Genomic DNA, 16,475 nt, shown 5'->3' with positions numbered 1-16,475 from the left:
AGATCAATCCTAGGGGCTGGCGGCATTATAAATGCGACCTTATTTTTTTATATACATTTTTGGACCACTTTAGTGTACATATATGTACATACATACATATGTGCATATACACTGGCGGCAGAAATAATAGACTCATCTTACTTTGAAGAGTTTTGGCTATATTTCTATGGTTTATTTTATGTTTAATATTTTTTATTATAAAAGCCTGGCTAGTTATGTATCAAACACTATATGAATCCCCTTCTCAAACTTTATAAAAAATTTTTCACCAAATTTTTAAACTTTTTATTCGGAACTTTTAGACAAAATTTTCGTATATATTTATTTTCGGTTCAAAACAATCCTAGGGGGTGGTGGCATTAAAATTCCGACTTTATTATTTTGGACCACTCTAATGTACACTCTTCGCCACTTGAAACTTCTATCCTCAGTATTGACAGTTTTCTTCTTTTTTATTTAATATTCATTAATTTTTGGCAATCTGATTTCTAAACTATAAACAAATAAAATAATCAACAAAAGCTGTAAGGGGTTAATAAAATTTACAGAAAAATATCGGACACATACTGCACACGCAAAACTTTTCCAAAAATTCTTTAAAAGAAGCGTAAAATTTTGGTGAAAATTCGCTGAATTTTTATAATTTTTGCACAAAGTTTGAAATGTAGATTTGTAAGGTGTTTCTTATAGAATGAACTATATTTTCATAAGAAAATAATTGAAGTTAAATAATGTGAAAATAAATAGTCAAAACTTGTTAATATGTGTCGGTCTTAAAATTATGCAACTTAGTGTAGCTACATAAGCTTTATTGGGCTAGTGTAATAAAATATATTTTTAAAAATAGCGGTTGATTTTGAAATAAAGCACAATTTTTTTTCTTTTGTGACAAAAAAATAAAAAATTTCGAAAAAACGTAAACCATTTTCTTAAGTAGGGCTAATTACTTATGAAGTTTCTGTTGAATGCTCATATCGTTGCCTTAGGCTTTTTGCATATTCTACAAGTGTTCAGACCTCCATTGAAATGCATGTGTTCGGCTAAAAATTTCAGGGTGAGACGATAACGCAATAATGATTGGACGACAAGTGTGCAAATCGCCTTAATATAGAAAAACCTTGGGCCTTATTCTCTATCGCGAACGATAGGCAAAACGAACGATTCGTCTGCAGACGACAACCTCTCTGATTGTGATTTTAAACTCTATCGGTCGTCTTCATCTTGCTTTTCATACATTACGTTGCAATGGTCTCGGTTGTGTTTAAACCGACTAAAATGATGCCCCCGGACTAATTTTTGAAGCATTCCTCTGCAGACGAATCGTTCGTGTTGCCTATCGTTCGTGATACAGAATCCGCCTGCTTATCTCACCTTTTTTAAGTATTTTCGTATTTGATTTGGAACGAATTTCCGTCATCCCTTGTCAAATAAGGTTTGGAGACAAACCGGTTTCGGCAATGTGCCATCTTCAGTGTCATTTTCGTTCTGCAAAAAGCGATTTGTCTACAAACCTAATTTGACAAGGGATGACGGAAACTCTTTAAAAAATACATCGTATACAAACCCTGTCGGAAGCAACAACAACCAAAAAGGAAATATTTACGGATTGTTAGCTTTTGGATAAATCCAGATATTGACGCCATAATGAGCAATGCATATTTAAAAAATTACTTACAATAGCCCTGATCTTTTTAGTGAAGTTTATCGAAATATATCGAAATTCGTCGATGGAAATCCTAAAGAGAGATTTTGAAACTTATACTGTGGAATATTTAATTTGAGTCGTACTTGGTATGCTAACGGTGTATTATTATCGCATTTTCTGTTGTTTCGTAAATATTTTGGTCTTGTTTTCAGGTTATTTTTTCTTTAAGGAGATTCTGCTTTTAATTATTTAATTGACCGAATTTAGTGATTCAGTTTTGTTTAAAAAAATACCGTTTATAAAAATTTCATAAAATCTATATATTAATAAGCTAACAAGAATTGTGTCCAACTTCGTTTAGGCGGTCGGGAATTTTTATAAATCCAAAATTGGTTGGTTTTTTTAACTTTTTTTTTTTGCTTCGATGAGATAAGCGAAGAACAAGACGAATACGAATAAAACAACTAACACCAACATTAAAACGAACACTTTAAATTTTTAATTTTATAAATTTAATTATAAACATTTTTAAGGCTCTGGTAAATGTGTTACTATATCGCACGTTTAATAATACATATAGATATGTAATTAAAAATTTAAATTTTTTGAGATTTCACCATACAATTAATAAGCTTGATAAGGAGAATATGTTCAGCCTAACAGATGACTAAACTTCCCAAAAATGGCGAAGATATATGTCTTTCCATCTGCTTTTTGTATACGAGTGGTATTAATTTGGATATGGTAAGTAGATGAATTGTCATGTAAATAAATTTTGTAATGTAAATAATTTTTTGTGTAACACTTGAAAGCCGGTCGAATTTAAAACCAAGAGTACCTTTGAAAATTATGAAATCCATAGAGAGAAAAACACCATACATAAGCTTAACATTAACATAACTATTTAGTATATTGCTAAGCTGCTATATTTGATTATAAAATTTTTACACGAATAAAAATTGTACGAATGAATCGGCATGAATATCTCAAAATTGTTATTTTTTGTATTGTGATAGTCTTTTAGTTAATGAGCAATATGATTAAGCATTCATCCGAAAGCTGATATTGGTTTTAATCATGAATTCCGCATAAATCTCAACAAAAGCGCCAGCACATTGCACTTGCATACAAGTGTACTCGAGTATGAGAAGCAAATAATTATATGGCTCAAGTTCACAGCTTTAAAGATTTTTGAGCAATAAATCTTTATTGTTAAGAGACCCTTTCAAAAAAGGTATTCCTAGAAAAATGACGATGCATATCCATGTGAATGAGTTTACACCTGCATGAATGCAATATTTATCAACCTTCGTTAAATAAAGTGCGAAAACGCGAAATCCATTGACTTTTCTATGGACTGTTGGGATACTCATATTTTTTTTTAATATTTTTTCCATTGTTGTTTTCGCCTGTGTGAAAATGAATTTACAATGAAAACGCTGGAGCAGTTTTCCCCGTTTGTATTTATGACTCGAGCAGTTGCTGAAATTCTTCTTAGTCATTTGTGGCCACAGTTGTATGTATGTATGTCACTGTGGGTGTAAAGGTCGAAATTTGCGGCAGCCTCATGGTGTTGATGTATTTCAATCAATGCTTACAAGATGCGCTGTTGGAGTTAACCCACAAGGTGGTTACAGTATCGAAAACTTTAATTTGCGCGAATTAAATTCTGAATTGTTTTGAATAATAGGGGAAAAACGCTATACATACATAAGTAAAACAACTATCCTCTTAAACATTAATTTTATTACATCAAACGAGCAATTCTTGTATATAAATATATATCTTCATGGGGTTCTCGGACACGGCTCTAACGATTTTGATGGAATTTCGTATACAGTTAACGTTTTGCATTTTAAGGTTATCTAAATAGGTATTATCTCCGAGAAGACTCATATGTATAAGGTTGCCACCTAATCGAAATTAATTACAAATTAATTAAAACATCATAATATGGGTATCAAATGGAAGGTATTTTAAAAATCCCTAATTCAAAAATATTTTTAATACGGTTGCCACCTATTTCGAACCGCATATTTATTTAATTGTTTGTTTAGAGAATAGAGGTACAATATTACTATTCATGCGTAATAAGAGAAGGTTATTAAACAATGCTTTCCCTATATACTTATGGTGTTTTCTTTTCTACAAAAATGTTGCCCGTTCATTGCCCTCTCCTTAGTATTTGTGTGTAGAGGGCACTGAGAAGGCAACATGTGTTTCGGTAGAAAAGAAAACTCCATAGGATACATATTAGTGTAAGGTTGCCACTTATTTTCGGTTCTACACAATTGCAAAGGAAAGGTATTGTTGAGAACTTTTGTCCGAAAATATTTTCGATCAGGGTTGTCGCACTTTTATGTAATAAAAATTTTTATTTTGTACATATAAATAGGGTTGCCACCTAAAATTTAAAGTAAGTATTTATAGACACCAAAATCCAATTTTTTTTTGTAATTTTTTTCCAAAATATTTTTTAAAGCAATATAAGTGACTAGTATTTGAGACCCAAACCTAAAAAACATTAAAAAGTATATGCACTCCGAGAAAAGCTGGATCAACCTGGTACTAATTATTCACGGTGTAACAGGAAATTGCGTATTTTATCCACAAAGTACTTGTAACTTTGCATCAAATAGCTTTCATGCAGGAATTGCGAAAATTTTTTCACATAAAGTAGATGTATGTCAAATCCTGTTTATTAATGCACTAAATCAGGGATGAGCAAATTTTTTTCTCTTAAAGCCATCAATGAGCCAGCAAGTGCTACGCAAGAGCTATATCAGTTTTCAGGGTAAAAGAAGTATACAAAATACATTAAAAGCATCATATATATTAGTAATAAGAGTCGGAGTACAAGAAATTTGAATACGCTCTTATTCCTTTCATTCATGCTGGCTCTTGATGTTACACTTCATCTACCTCCTAAATGTGCCAAGCCGGCTCCAAAGTGCAAAAGGCTCCTGGGAGCCACTTTGCCCATCTCTGCACTAAATGTTTAAAATCTAACGCATAGCATGTTAATCGAAATCGATAGGCCATAAATGGGAATTTATGGTTTATTTCAGTTTACACTTCAATTCCAATGTTTGTGTGCTAACATTAATATATATATATCTTTTATGTACATATGTACATTAGGGTAATCGTTATTTAACAAGTTGATTTATTTTTTCAGACAGTTCTATAGATTTGTTAGGTTAGCGCTCACCTGTAGGCCGCATGGGCCCAATTGTGATGCCCAGTAGCGGGTTTGCCCACATGGGTTTTATATCTTAATCTTCTTCTTCTGCAGAAATCGTTATTTGGACCTTACAACATTATGAAATAACATTAGTTGGGTTGAGTTGAGTGGAGGAGAGTTTAACATAGCCCTTAGCATAACATAACATAAGATAATATGCTATAACATAACATAACACAACATAACATAACATAATGTAACATAATATAACATATCCACTCTTTTGTCTTATCTTCCTTATCACTATCACTTTATCTCTATAGTTTTCTTATCTTTATTTTTATGTTTGTGTTTATCTTTATATTATATTTATATTTATCTTTTCATTTTTATCTTTATCTTTAACTTTTCCTTTACCAATATCCTTATCTTTATCTGCATTCTTTTCTTCGTCTACATATTCACCACCACCCTTGTCATTATGTTAAGTATTTAAATTTGTCTTCCTCTTTGTCTTTGTCTTTATTTTATTTTATTTCATTTCATTTATTTCGTTAAATACATAAGCGCATTAAGATTTAAAAAAAACAAATACAGAAATAAGGAAGTATGGGTCTCTTCACTTTTATTTTAATTTTTATCTTTATCCCTTTCTTCTACTCCATAGTCATCTTTTCTTTCTTCCTTGCATGGATCTTAATCTACATAAATTTTATTCCTAAACTGCTGCTTAGCAATTTTTTTTAACTCAGTATCAATATCAAAGCATACATTAAGCAGGCATCTCCGCCCCAACTATGTACATAAATTACATGTATGCATTGGTTTCACTTTTGAATAGGTTTTTGCGCTTTATTTAAACAAATTTGTAATTTGCATAGCTCTCTGCACAACAACATCAAAATAGCTCTTTAATGATATTTAAATCTCTATACCTTATACCAAATTTCGACTAGACAATGAAATTACAAATAATTGGAGGCATTCAAAAAATATGATGTGGAAATTAATTTAATGACTATTCTTTTAATGACTACTTTTTAATTCCCAACTTTGGCATTACAATTTTTGCCATTTAATGCCAAGTGGAAATCCAGCATTAGAAGTATAGTTTAGCCGTAAAAGGGGCGTAAGAAAACATGTTTCTTCGCTTCGTGAACAATACAAGTTCAATTTCGAAGGGATTAGTCCCCATACTGTTCCTTTCTTTTCAACTTGCCCTAGGTCGTTGATGGCAGTTGTAGTACCTCACTCGCCTTCAAAATGAACTTCACTATGAACAGAATGACTAAGCTAGTCGCATACTCAAAAGCTTTGATGGATTCTTAGTAAATTAGTTGGGGTACAAAGCATCAATCCGTCCTTTACAAGGCCTGACGATCAGCATTTGTGCTGCTGAGTTAAACCAAAATTTCAAAAGCTTCTTTTCTATTCATGAAAAAAGGTTTCACATACAAATACTTTTTCACAATTTATAATTTTTTTATTTTTGTTATTTATGGCCTTGCAACAATTATATTCCACAATTTTATTGAGCTTGAGGCCGTTTTGAATGAAAATTTTTGTGGAAAAAAACACAATTTACATTTTTTCCTCATCAGACTGCTTTAACTGAGCTAAGTTCGCCACGTAAACTGTTGTTGCTTTTCCAATTTTTAATTTGTTGAGCCAACTACAATCAAGTGCAGCTATTCCACTGCTATATACAGCCGTGCTCCCATTTTCAGAATCGCAAATATTTTGCGTTTTACTTTTCAAATCGCAAAATTACGTGCTCCAATATTCTCAAATCGGAAAATTTTTGCGGTTTCAAATCGGTAACCGATGAGACGGTGGAATGAAAAGTAAATGGCAAAATTAACATAAATAACAAGCTAGCTTAGTTTAAATTTATTTTTGATTATGCCCATTATATTTTGCGATATTTTTGGCGTCCTAAAATTAACTTTTTATGTTGATTTTATTTGTTTAATTCACTATTTATTATACACATCTCCGTTTTGGGCAACGAAAATTTATCGAAGCAACGAAGATTTACGATTTGGTGCGGACGATACATGTGCGATAATTGTTGCATACCTTCAAGGGATGGCTTTTAAGAATGCTGGAAACGATGTGGAAAATGGAACTTATCGATAACTAAAAAATGCGAATTCAGGAGTACCCAAAAATAAAAACGTACGATTTTTACAAAAACGCAAATCGCAAAAGTAAGTGGAAATGGGAGCACGGCTGATAAACTTGTTCATGTGGTTGTTGTTTTTAATGCTTTTTGCTAATAATTCCATTTTTAGAATGTTTAACTTTTAGGAGTGCTCATCTTTAAGTTATGTATTTATTTTTGTTATTTATGGTAAATTGTGATTTTTTCACAAAAATTTTCATTAAAACGTCCTCAAGCTCAATAAAATTGTTGAGCTTATTATTTTTGTGCAAAAAGTGAACAATATTTGACATTTTAAATACCAAATAAATCAAATTAGCTCTACTGCTACTACCCGTTCAATAGGCTTTGGTTAACACAAACTGTTTGTGATACGTTGCGTATGAGTAACATTCAAATTGCTTCTTCCTATTGTTGTCGAACGACATGACGTATGAGCAACATTGTATTAACCATGTGGAGAAAATCGCTAATTCTGAACTGCGAATATATATGTATATATATATATATATTTTTTCTTTTTTTTAAGTCGGTTTTTTTTCTAAAAATTACGTGTTCTTTAAAACAAAATACTATCAATTTTTGAAGTGTACTATATTGTTTCAGATTTTTTTGAAAAAGTATAATTTATAGTACTTAGAAATTGTTGGCAACCCTACTTCTGTTCTATAAGCGATATATATATATATATATATGTATGTATATGTATGTGTATTTATATTTACTAGTTAACAGCTTAATGTTGCATTAAACTGCATACACTCGAATCTACTAAAGTGATTTATAAATTTCCAAGAACAGCGTGGCTGTATTGACATTGTAAAGCAAATACTTAGTTATGCTTGCATTTAGTTTTTTGTTTTTGTATTTTTATGCTAGTAAACTTAACTTAACTGAAATTAGTGCTCGTCGCCATTTTCATAATTTTGCCATATTTACTTAGATATGTGTGTACGTATGTATTTGCTTTTTTTCATATTTCATTTCCAGGAATTCTTAGCCAAGAATAAAGTGGTTCATCGTGACTTGGCTGCGCGAAATGTGCTTGTCGCTCCGGATCGCACCATTAAAATAGCCGACTTCGGGTAAGTTGCTTACGGGAAAGCTTCTAAGCACTTAATTCATTGCAATTAAGGCAGCTAATACTTAAAAATATATGTACAATATACATATATATATATATACAATAGCCATAATGGTGTTGCTATTCATGTCTGTGTAGCTACTAAGTAGCTATAGCTATATATCAGTATGCTGATAGAAGATTGTATATATACATACATATTAAGGCTATTTATGTGGGCAATACCAATTATATCGAGATATAATTTATAAACCCAATTAAGTGTAAAAGCTGTGTTAAATGTTTTTGAGTTTTCATGTTGCAACTTTATTAAATGCACTACATTGCCGGAACAAAGTATTGACACAGAAAATTTTTCACAATATATGCAACAATTTTTATTCTAATATTTTTCCGCAAATTTTGTATAAACATATGGTTCAATCTGCAACAAAAAACGAATCTTTGCAAAACCTGCGAAAATTCAGCAAACTTTCAGGCAAATTTTGAACTTTTTAATCAGATTTTTTAGAATTTTTTTGAATATGCAGATTTGTAGCCCAATCAATTTTATTTTAATAAAGTACAAGTTTTAAGTAGCTCGGAATTATCATTGACTTTTGGCAATTTTTTTCACGCAGTCTCTTCCATACAACTTGTTTTTCGAAAATACTTTATATGGAAAAATGCAAAATACCTTAAACAAAAAAAATCTCAAAAAACAATGCAATTTTTGACTAACTGCGAACTTTAATTTTTTTTACTAGAATTAAATGGGCTGCAAAACTGCATGCTCAAAAAAATTTAAAAAATCTGATTAAAAAGTTGAAAATTTGCATGAAAATTTGTCAAATTTTCGCAAGTTTTGCACAAAGTTTAGAAATTATATTTTTATGTTTTTTTTTTTTGAAGAATGGACCATATTTTTATACAAAATTGGCGGAAAAATATTAAGATAAAAATTGTTGCATATATTGTGAAAAATTTGCGGTGCCAATACTTTGTTCCGGTGTAGTGTATACCAATTTTTGGTAATGCTCAAGTACTTATATTAGTATTTTAAAACTCACGAAGTCTTCTAGGAGCGCTAATTTTTTTATCCTTCATGGCAATAGGCCTTCCGTACTTTACACTGAGAAAGTGTTTATTTGGGAAATATTTCCAAAGATTGGGAACTAATACCGGGGATTGGATATTATAACTAAACATATGTACATATAAATGCTTGCAGTATTCATCTAGCTTGAACTCGTTAATTTAGTTGAAGAACTTTTGGGCTCGGTAAAAATTAATTAATATTATTTGATACAGAAACTTCCCAAGTAGGAAAAATTTAGAGAGCGAAAATTATAGTTGATGTTGAGGGAAAGTTGTACGTTTTTAATATGGATAAATTTTTACTCAGCTGCTTGCATATTGTCTGTTAAATTTTACACAGGCAAAGGAATATTATTTTGGAATTGCTAAGTTAAAACTGCCAAAATTTAACGATTTAGTTAAAAAAAAGTATTTCACCTGCTCTCTACTTTTGTGTATAATTATATTCACTTGATTTTTCAATTTCTTTATTGCTTGACTTTCTTCTGGGAACTTTGATGGTTAATTCTTTACGTAAACCATTACCAATAACAACAACACAGGCTCAGTCGAGACATTTACCAGGAAAATGTATACAAGAAAACCGGAAATGGAAAATTGCCCATCAAGTGGCTAGCTTTGGAGTCAATGACTCATCAGGTTTACACAACGCAGAGTGACGTGTAAGTATGCCAGTGAAGTTATGTACATTTTCGCTGAAGTATAGGTATTTACATATGTACATTCATATCAATATATAATACTGATAAATTTATGTGTGTGCATTAGGGCGGAGCAATTTAATTTCGAAAAAAGTGTACGACATATTCGATTTCTTCTTTCGATTCTAAGCAAAAATGGTGAACAAACTGTACACCAAAAATGACGTTTGATCCTCCCAATTTTCCAAGAAAAACCCAGTGTATTATAATTTTTTCCGATCGAAACTAATTTTTCATTTACAAAATTTTGGATTTCCTTCATACAATATACTGCTTATTCTTTTGAAAATTGTGAGGGGAGAAGTCATTTTTGGTATATAGTCCTTACGCCATATTTTGCTTAGAATTAATCTTAGAATTTGAATTTGCTATACGCTTTCTTCTAAATTTTTTCTCCGAACAAATTACTTCGCCCTAATGTGCATACATAGTACAAATTTAGAAATCATTATTTCTGTCATTCTAATGCTTTTGCCAATTTTAATGGATTTTTTATTTTTGTTAAGTATTTTAACGAAAATATGTATTTCTGGGATATATTTAGGACGCTGGTTTCGGATATACCAACCGTTTTTTTTTTTGCTGATTGCATTTGTTTGCGAATTATTGCGAAATTTGCATCAAGTTTAATTGGTCACCAGAGAAAAAATGTCTTCATACTTATGTTTAATACTATTGTAAAAAGAGTGCATATTTTAAGAAACTTTCAAGTATTTTGGTTCATTTGTTTTAAAGCCAGTTTTTTTTTTTGTGAAGGTAACAGTTGTCACCATACAATTACTAGGTCCCCTTAAGCAAAGCCACGAAGCTGTCCCTTAGAGGCTGTCACTTAAAAATTCTTTTAAATTGATGTTTCTTATATTTGAACAGCGAAAACTGCGCGTAACTTGATGCAGCACACAAGTCTATTTTGATTTTCCGAGTTCGTTGAGTTAAGTTAAGTTGCTATATTATACTAAAATTGAATGGGCTACAAAACTGCATACTCAAAAAAATCTACCAAATATTTAAAAAATTTGTAAATTTGTAATGTACTCATTTTACTCAACTCTGGTGTAAAAAAAATTCATAACTCAAATTATTGTAGAGTGCACCCCGTAATACTACACTTAAATATTGCGCAATACTCAGAGCTACTATTCTGATTTTTTTTGAGATGGCATATTTTCAAAAATTAATTTTTTTATCAAAAAATTCGTGTGAAAAATTTTTCTAGAAAAAAAAATTTTTTAATATTTCATTTCATAGAGAATTCTGATGTGTATATGTGGGATTTTTTTCAAATTTTTTCCTTGGCCCGTTCTCGAGTTATTTGGATTAACAATTAAATCGATTTGTTTTTGTTTTTGTGCTGTCAAGTTTTTAAAACTCTATTAATCAAGCTCAAATTTCATATTTATTTATTATTTATGTTTATGCATCAACCCCAAAAATTTTAAACAAATCAAACACATGAAGTGTGAACCGCCTATCCGTTTTGGTATGGAACGCCCCATATATGTATATAACTGAATGCAGCCGCTGATTAATTGTCTAAATAAATCTCATACAACAAAAAGTGGCGTAAACTTTGAAAGTAAAAATGATGGGCGTGTGTTTGGTGCTAACGAAGCCAATAAATAATATTAGCACGAAATGTTGAATTACCTTTTCTGAAATTGACCAATTAAATAAAAACTTTTTGCTTCTATCATAATCCATGTTCAGCTCTTAGCATCAATTAAAATATGAGTAGGGAAATTCGTGTTAAATTTTAGATAATTACTTTTTCGCTCTTAATTTTAAGTATTTCAATTAAAGAGTTTTCCAGATGTTTCTTCATAGTATGTTTATGTACTTATGTACATATATATGTACCTACATACATAGTTCAGGCGCCTACACAAGAAATGCCAACTACATACATATGTATGTACGTTTGTCTGAAATTTTATTAAAAAATATTTTTTTTTGCTTTTGTGCTTTTGAAACTTGCATACCATTTCTATTAAAACTTTCTCTGTTATAAAAAGTTTTCACGTGAAATAAAATACTTTCGTAGTCATTTAAAGCTTTTTGCGGTTTTAATCAAGTTGGCTCAATAGCCAATAAAGTTATGTCATTTTAATATGCGTCAAAATTTGCGCCAGAAGTATGAATGAATCAAAAATAAAAGTTGGTATACTTTTAGGTTCTTGTTTTTGTCAGCTGCTTGAAAAACTTGCCTATTTAAACAGCGTTCAAACTAAGCGTGTAGTTTACTTTTTCTAAAAAAAACACACATGACATAAATTACATATATATACAGTATCGGTCATATAAATAGAACCCCCATTGCAAAACAAATTAAATGTGAGTCAAATGCATGTTGAAATTAGCTAGTGATTTTATTCATTTTCCGTGTCTACACCTAAAATTACCATCAGCATAATGTTCGCAATTCACAGCAGCGCACTTAATTTTTCAACTATCTAAATAAACTCAAAGGCAACTCCATGAATTGAGCCTTCTACGTCATCAAGATGAGGGACGTGGCTGATGTCGTAACCTTGTATTCTATGAGCCTTGAGTCGAAACACTGTGCGTCGTCGGACAAAAGTTAGAAAATGTCCCACTGGGAAGTCATTAAATCGCTCAACGAAATTCTCTTTTTATCCTTGGCTTTATTTTTGGCTTGGGAATACAATTATGTATTTTAATTACTCACACACTTAACTTTAAATTGCATCAGATGTCAGTTGTTAATAAATTTAAATTTCCATATACATACATACATACATAGATATAAATATATATATGTACGTGCGTACATATTTATTTATTTACACATAAGTGCATTGATAAATATAGAAGTGAATGTATATTTACCATTCTTTACCTTCTTTTATATTTTCATGACAACGAAATATGAACTTCATGTATTTTTTTGCCTTTTCAACGGAAACATTCAACAGTTGGTCATACGGTATTCTACTCTATGAAATTGTAACGCTCGGCGGCACTCCATACCCTTCGATACCGACAAATCGGCTGTTACATCTACTGAAGACCGGCTACCGCATGGAGAAGCCAAAGAATTGCGGGCCTGAGTTGTAAGTATGGTACTGGTACTGCATATAAAGGTTTCCCTTTTTTGGTAAGCCCTTTCTTTTTGTGTAAAGCCCTACAAGACGGCTACCCATTTCAGACCTTGTAATGCAATGGAAGGAAAATTTGCATTTATTAGTTTACCTCCTCTTGTAGTCTAAATAGAAAGCAAGCGGTGAATCTCAGAAAAATTCTTACCCAATCCAGATCCACCGCTTACTTTCTAGGCTACAGAATGCATGAGCATGTCATTGGAGTAATCTAATAAATGTAATGCATTGGGTAAGCAAATAGCCGTCTTGTAATGCGTCACTCCATTGATACAAAAAAAAAAACGCTTACCGTAAAGGCAAAGTTGTTGCTGGGTACCTAATTACGTATGTATGTACGTATGTGTAGTGAAAATTCACCAACTTTGACCTCCCATATATTTGAGTGACAGCTACATACATACATACATACTACTGCTGTTGGCAGAATGTTGTTTTCAGTGAAATTTTCACTCAACTCTGCTATTCAATTTAAGCATGTATTTAAATTTTTTCTGTTTTCCTTTTTATTTTCAAAAGCTATAACCTCATGTTTGCCTGCTGGAATGTGAATCCTGGCGAACGTCCTACATTTAGTGAAATTATTAAAATTCTTGACGACTTTTTGGCTGATGAGCCCGAACGACAAATCGAGAATGTATTGGGTGTGCCGACTTTAGAGTGGTAAGTACTTGATACATATGCACATTCTTATTGTACATACATACTTACGACATATGTACGCAATATTGTCTGCAATGGACGGATGGCACCGAACGAATCGGTTGTTGTTTTGATTTCTATTACAAAACATTTAACCAGAAGAATTTATGTTAATACTCGTACATATTTATTTGTATACATATGTTTATTAGAGGGCCTCATGTTTGGACACAAAAAAAAAAAACTAAGTGTAGTACTTGGAAATTGTGACGCCTATTATGTAAAAAGTATTTTTTTTTTGTTAATTTTAATCTTCAACTACATATAGTCCCATATTTCGACGATTGTTAATAACACTGTGCGACAGCCGAAATAAGACACCAATGCGATATGGAAATTATGTAAGAGGAAGAGCTCTAGAATATTGGACCACCGACCGATTTGCTGAAAATGAACTGATTTTTTAGCGCTGAAAAAGTCGAAAGTACTGAATTTTGAGCAAAAATCTGGCAACCTTACTCTTGAGTAAAGTAACTTGATATCCATATTGTTATTCTACATTGCACTGAATTTTTTAAATAATTTTTGGAATTAATCATATCTTTTAAACTCAAAATTATGTGTTTTAAAAAAATCCTGACATGAGAGAGAAAAGCTAAGGACGCAGTTTTACTGTAATTGGCCCATAGTTTAGCGATTATAAAGATTTTTTTGTGTATAAAATTTACTGTCGCACGGTGATATCCATATCGTCGTTTAAAGTACAAACCGCGTATCGTCGTTCTGCAAAACGTGTAACTGATATTTTTTTCCAAAAATTGGATTTGCTCACACGAATTCTTGCCTCAAGCCTTATCCATTCGTTCTGAAATATACGAGCCAGAAATGCGATTGCCTTATAAAAGAGAGAACCATTTTGAAATATGAGTGTTTTTATTCTCTACAAAATAATTTAGGCAACCTCACATACGCGGGTTTGCATTATGTTGATACGCGGTTTTGTACTTTAAGCGACGATGTGCATATCCTAAGGATGGTTATAGGCGTGGCACCTCCCATACAAACCGAATTTTTCATACTACATATATATCTCTGGAAATATTCATGGTAGAGTACTGGAGCTCGGTATGGGGATATATGAAATAAATCGCATACTATTGGCGGAAAGTTGGAGCTATTGGAAAAAGGGGGCGTGGCACCTCCCATACAAACTAAATATTTCATACTACGTACATATGTATCTCTGGAAGTGTTCATGCTAAAGTACTGGAGCTTAGTCTACAAACGTACCGACTTTTAGCTATCTTTGAAAGTATTTATAATTCTTCTGGAGGTATGTTTGTAAGTGAAATCCTAAATGGCTGGAGAGATGTTAACGAAATTTTTTGTGTGTATTTGAGTGAGTCTCTGGATGGTTTAGTTTCAAAACTTAACCCGCGAGTTGGCATTGTAGTTGAGTTATTACTAAAAATCTTATTTACGGTAAGAGCAATACTATTGCAAAAAAGTGCTGCCAGGTGGTGCTGGAGTCGAGTTATTACTGTCAGATTAAATCGACCTGTTTGTTACACCATTGAGTATATCGAGCTCTCCTGCGTTACGATAGGCCCAATGGATGTGATTTTCCAATTTTATTATACGCTTAAGCTTTTAAGGTATTTTGTCTGTAATAAGTATATGTATATTGCATTTCTGTAGAACAATGATAAGCACTCATTTTGAAATTGCCACCAACTATACTATAAAGCTTCTAGTACAGATTCACTATGATCCGGGTTGCCGCCAGGGAGTGAAGAGGAAAAAGTTCTTTAAATTTATTTCATTTTGTGATTAACCGTGCTATGAAATGCTGCACAATTAGAGAATTTCAAGAACTTCGTCATGGACATAACACTTTATTTAGATTACTAAAGCGGCAAATGACCACCAAACCATAAACTTTGCAGATGAAAATCGTAGACGTGAATTGTTGGTGAAAATCTTGGACCAAAAAGTTTCAATAAACAAAAATTTATTTTGGGCGGGACGAAGTTCGCCGGGCCTGCTAGTGGTCAATACTTAATTTTAGTATAAGGTCATATTAAATAAGTTCAGTTTGAAAATCATTCAAAAGTTTAGAAGAAAATAAGTTTATTTGCACTTAAGTGAAATTTTCGGACTGTCATATACGCGGTATTGCATTTCAAAGTTTTCAAACATACATTCTCACACACATATGTATGTATGTCTATTTTTAATCAAACATATTTTTTTCTTTTATTCCCCATTAGCATTGAACAGTGTCAACACCAAAAGCGACCGCTTCAGGAGCAACACATTCAAATCCAACAACAAAGGCAACAATTCCAAGAACTACCACAAACGTCACTTGATGATGACGAAGTTATGATGGATGCATCAAATATGGATGACTCTTATTTGAAACCTTTGTAGTGGAAGTAAAATGACTTACAGAGAAAAAAAAACCGAAAAGGTGAAAGAGGAAAAAACAAAATGCAGGAGAAAGCACCTGAAATGCCAAACAAAAAACACAAACATTAAAATTTCCATCAAAGATAATGGTGGTCATAGGAAGAGCGCTAGGGTGGTCCAAAATAAGTAAAGTCGGAATTTCAATCGAAAAATATACCCCTATTTTTATATTTTGAAATAAAAAAATATTTAGAGGTCGCTCAAAGCGCACAAAGTTTTCCATGTATTTTATATGGAAAAAACTTTTCGTCGAAACGGTATAGAATTCTGGAAAATCAATATTATTCAATCAAAAAACTCTGGTTCTCTTCACGAGACTTCAAACAACATTATACAATTATTAATTTAACCATTTTTGAATACTAAAGATTTTTTATTTAATCTCCCATT

At 31.7% G+C, this 16,475-nt stretch overlaps 1 protein-coding gene across 1 annotated transcript in view; it reads left to right on the top strand.

The window, feature by feature from the left end:
* tor (tyrosine protein kinase receptor torso) overlaps positions 1–16,267 on the top strand; it is a 63,179-nt gene extending 46,912 nt beyond the window's left edge. Inside the window, exons 15-19 of the mRNA XM_017617434.1 lie at positions 7,984–8,078; positions 9,697–9,816; positions 12,789–12,926; positions 13,491–13,634; positions 15,884–16,267. Of these exons, the coding sequence (XP_017472923.1) occupies positions 7,984–8,078; positions 9,697–9,816; positions 12,789–12,926; positions 13,491–13,634; positions 15,884–16,046 (660 nt within the window). The 3' untranslated portion in view covers positions 16,047–16,267. The remainder of the gene's footprint in view (positions 1–7,983; positions 8,079–9,696; positions 9,817–12,788; positions 12,927–13,490; positions 13,635–15,883) is intronic.
* Positions 16,268–16,475: the final 208 nt, after the last annotated feature.

This window comes from Rhagoletis zephyria, unplaced genomic scaffold (genome assembly GCF_001687245.7).
Source record: "Rhagoletis zephyria isolate East Lansing unplaced genomic scaffold, Rhagoletis_zephyria_1.1 Rzeph_scaffold_01405, whole genome shotgun sequence".
NCBI classification, from domain to species: Eukaryota; Metazoa; Arthropoda; class Insecta; order Diptera; family Tephritidae; genus Rhagoletis; species Rhagoletis zephyria.
This window is presented reverse-complemented; position numbering and strand designations above follow the sequence as displayed.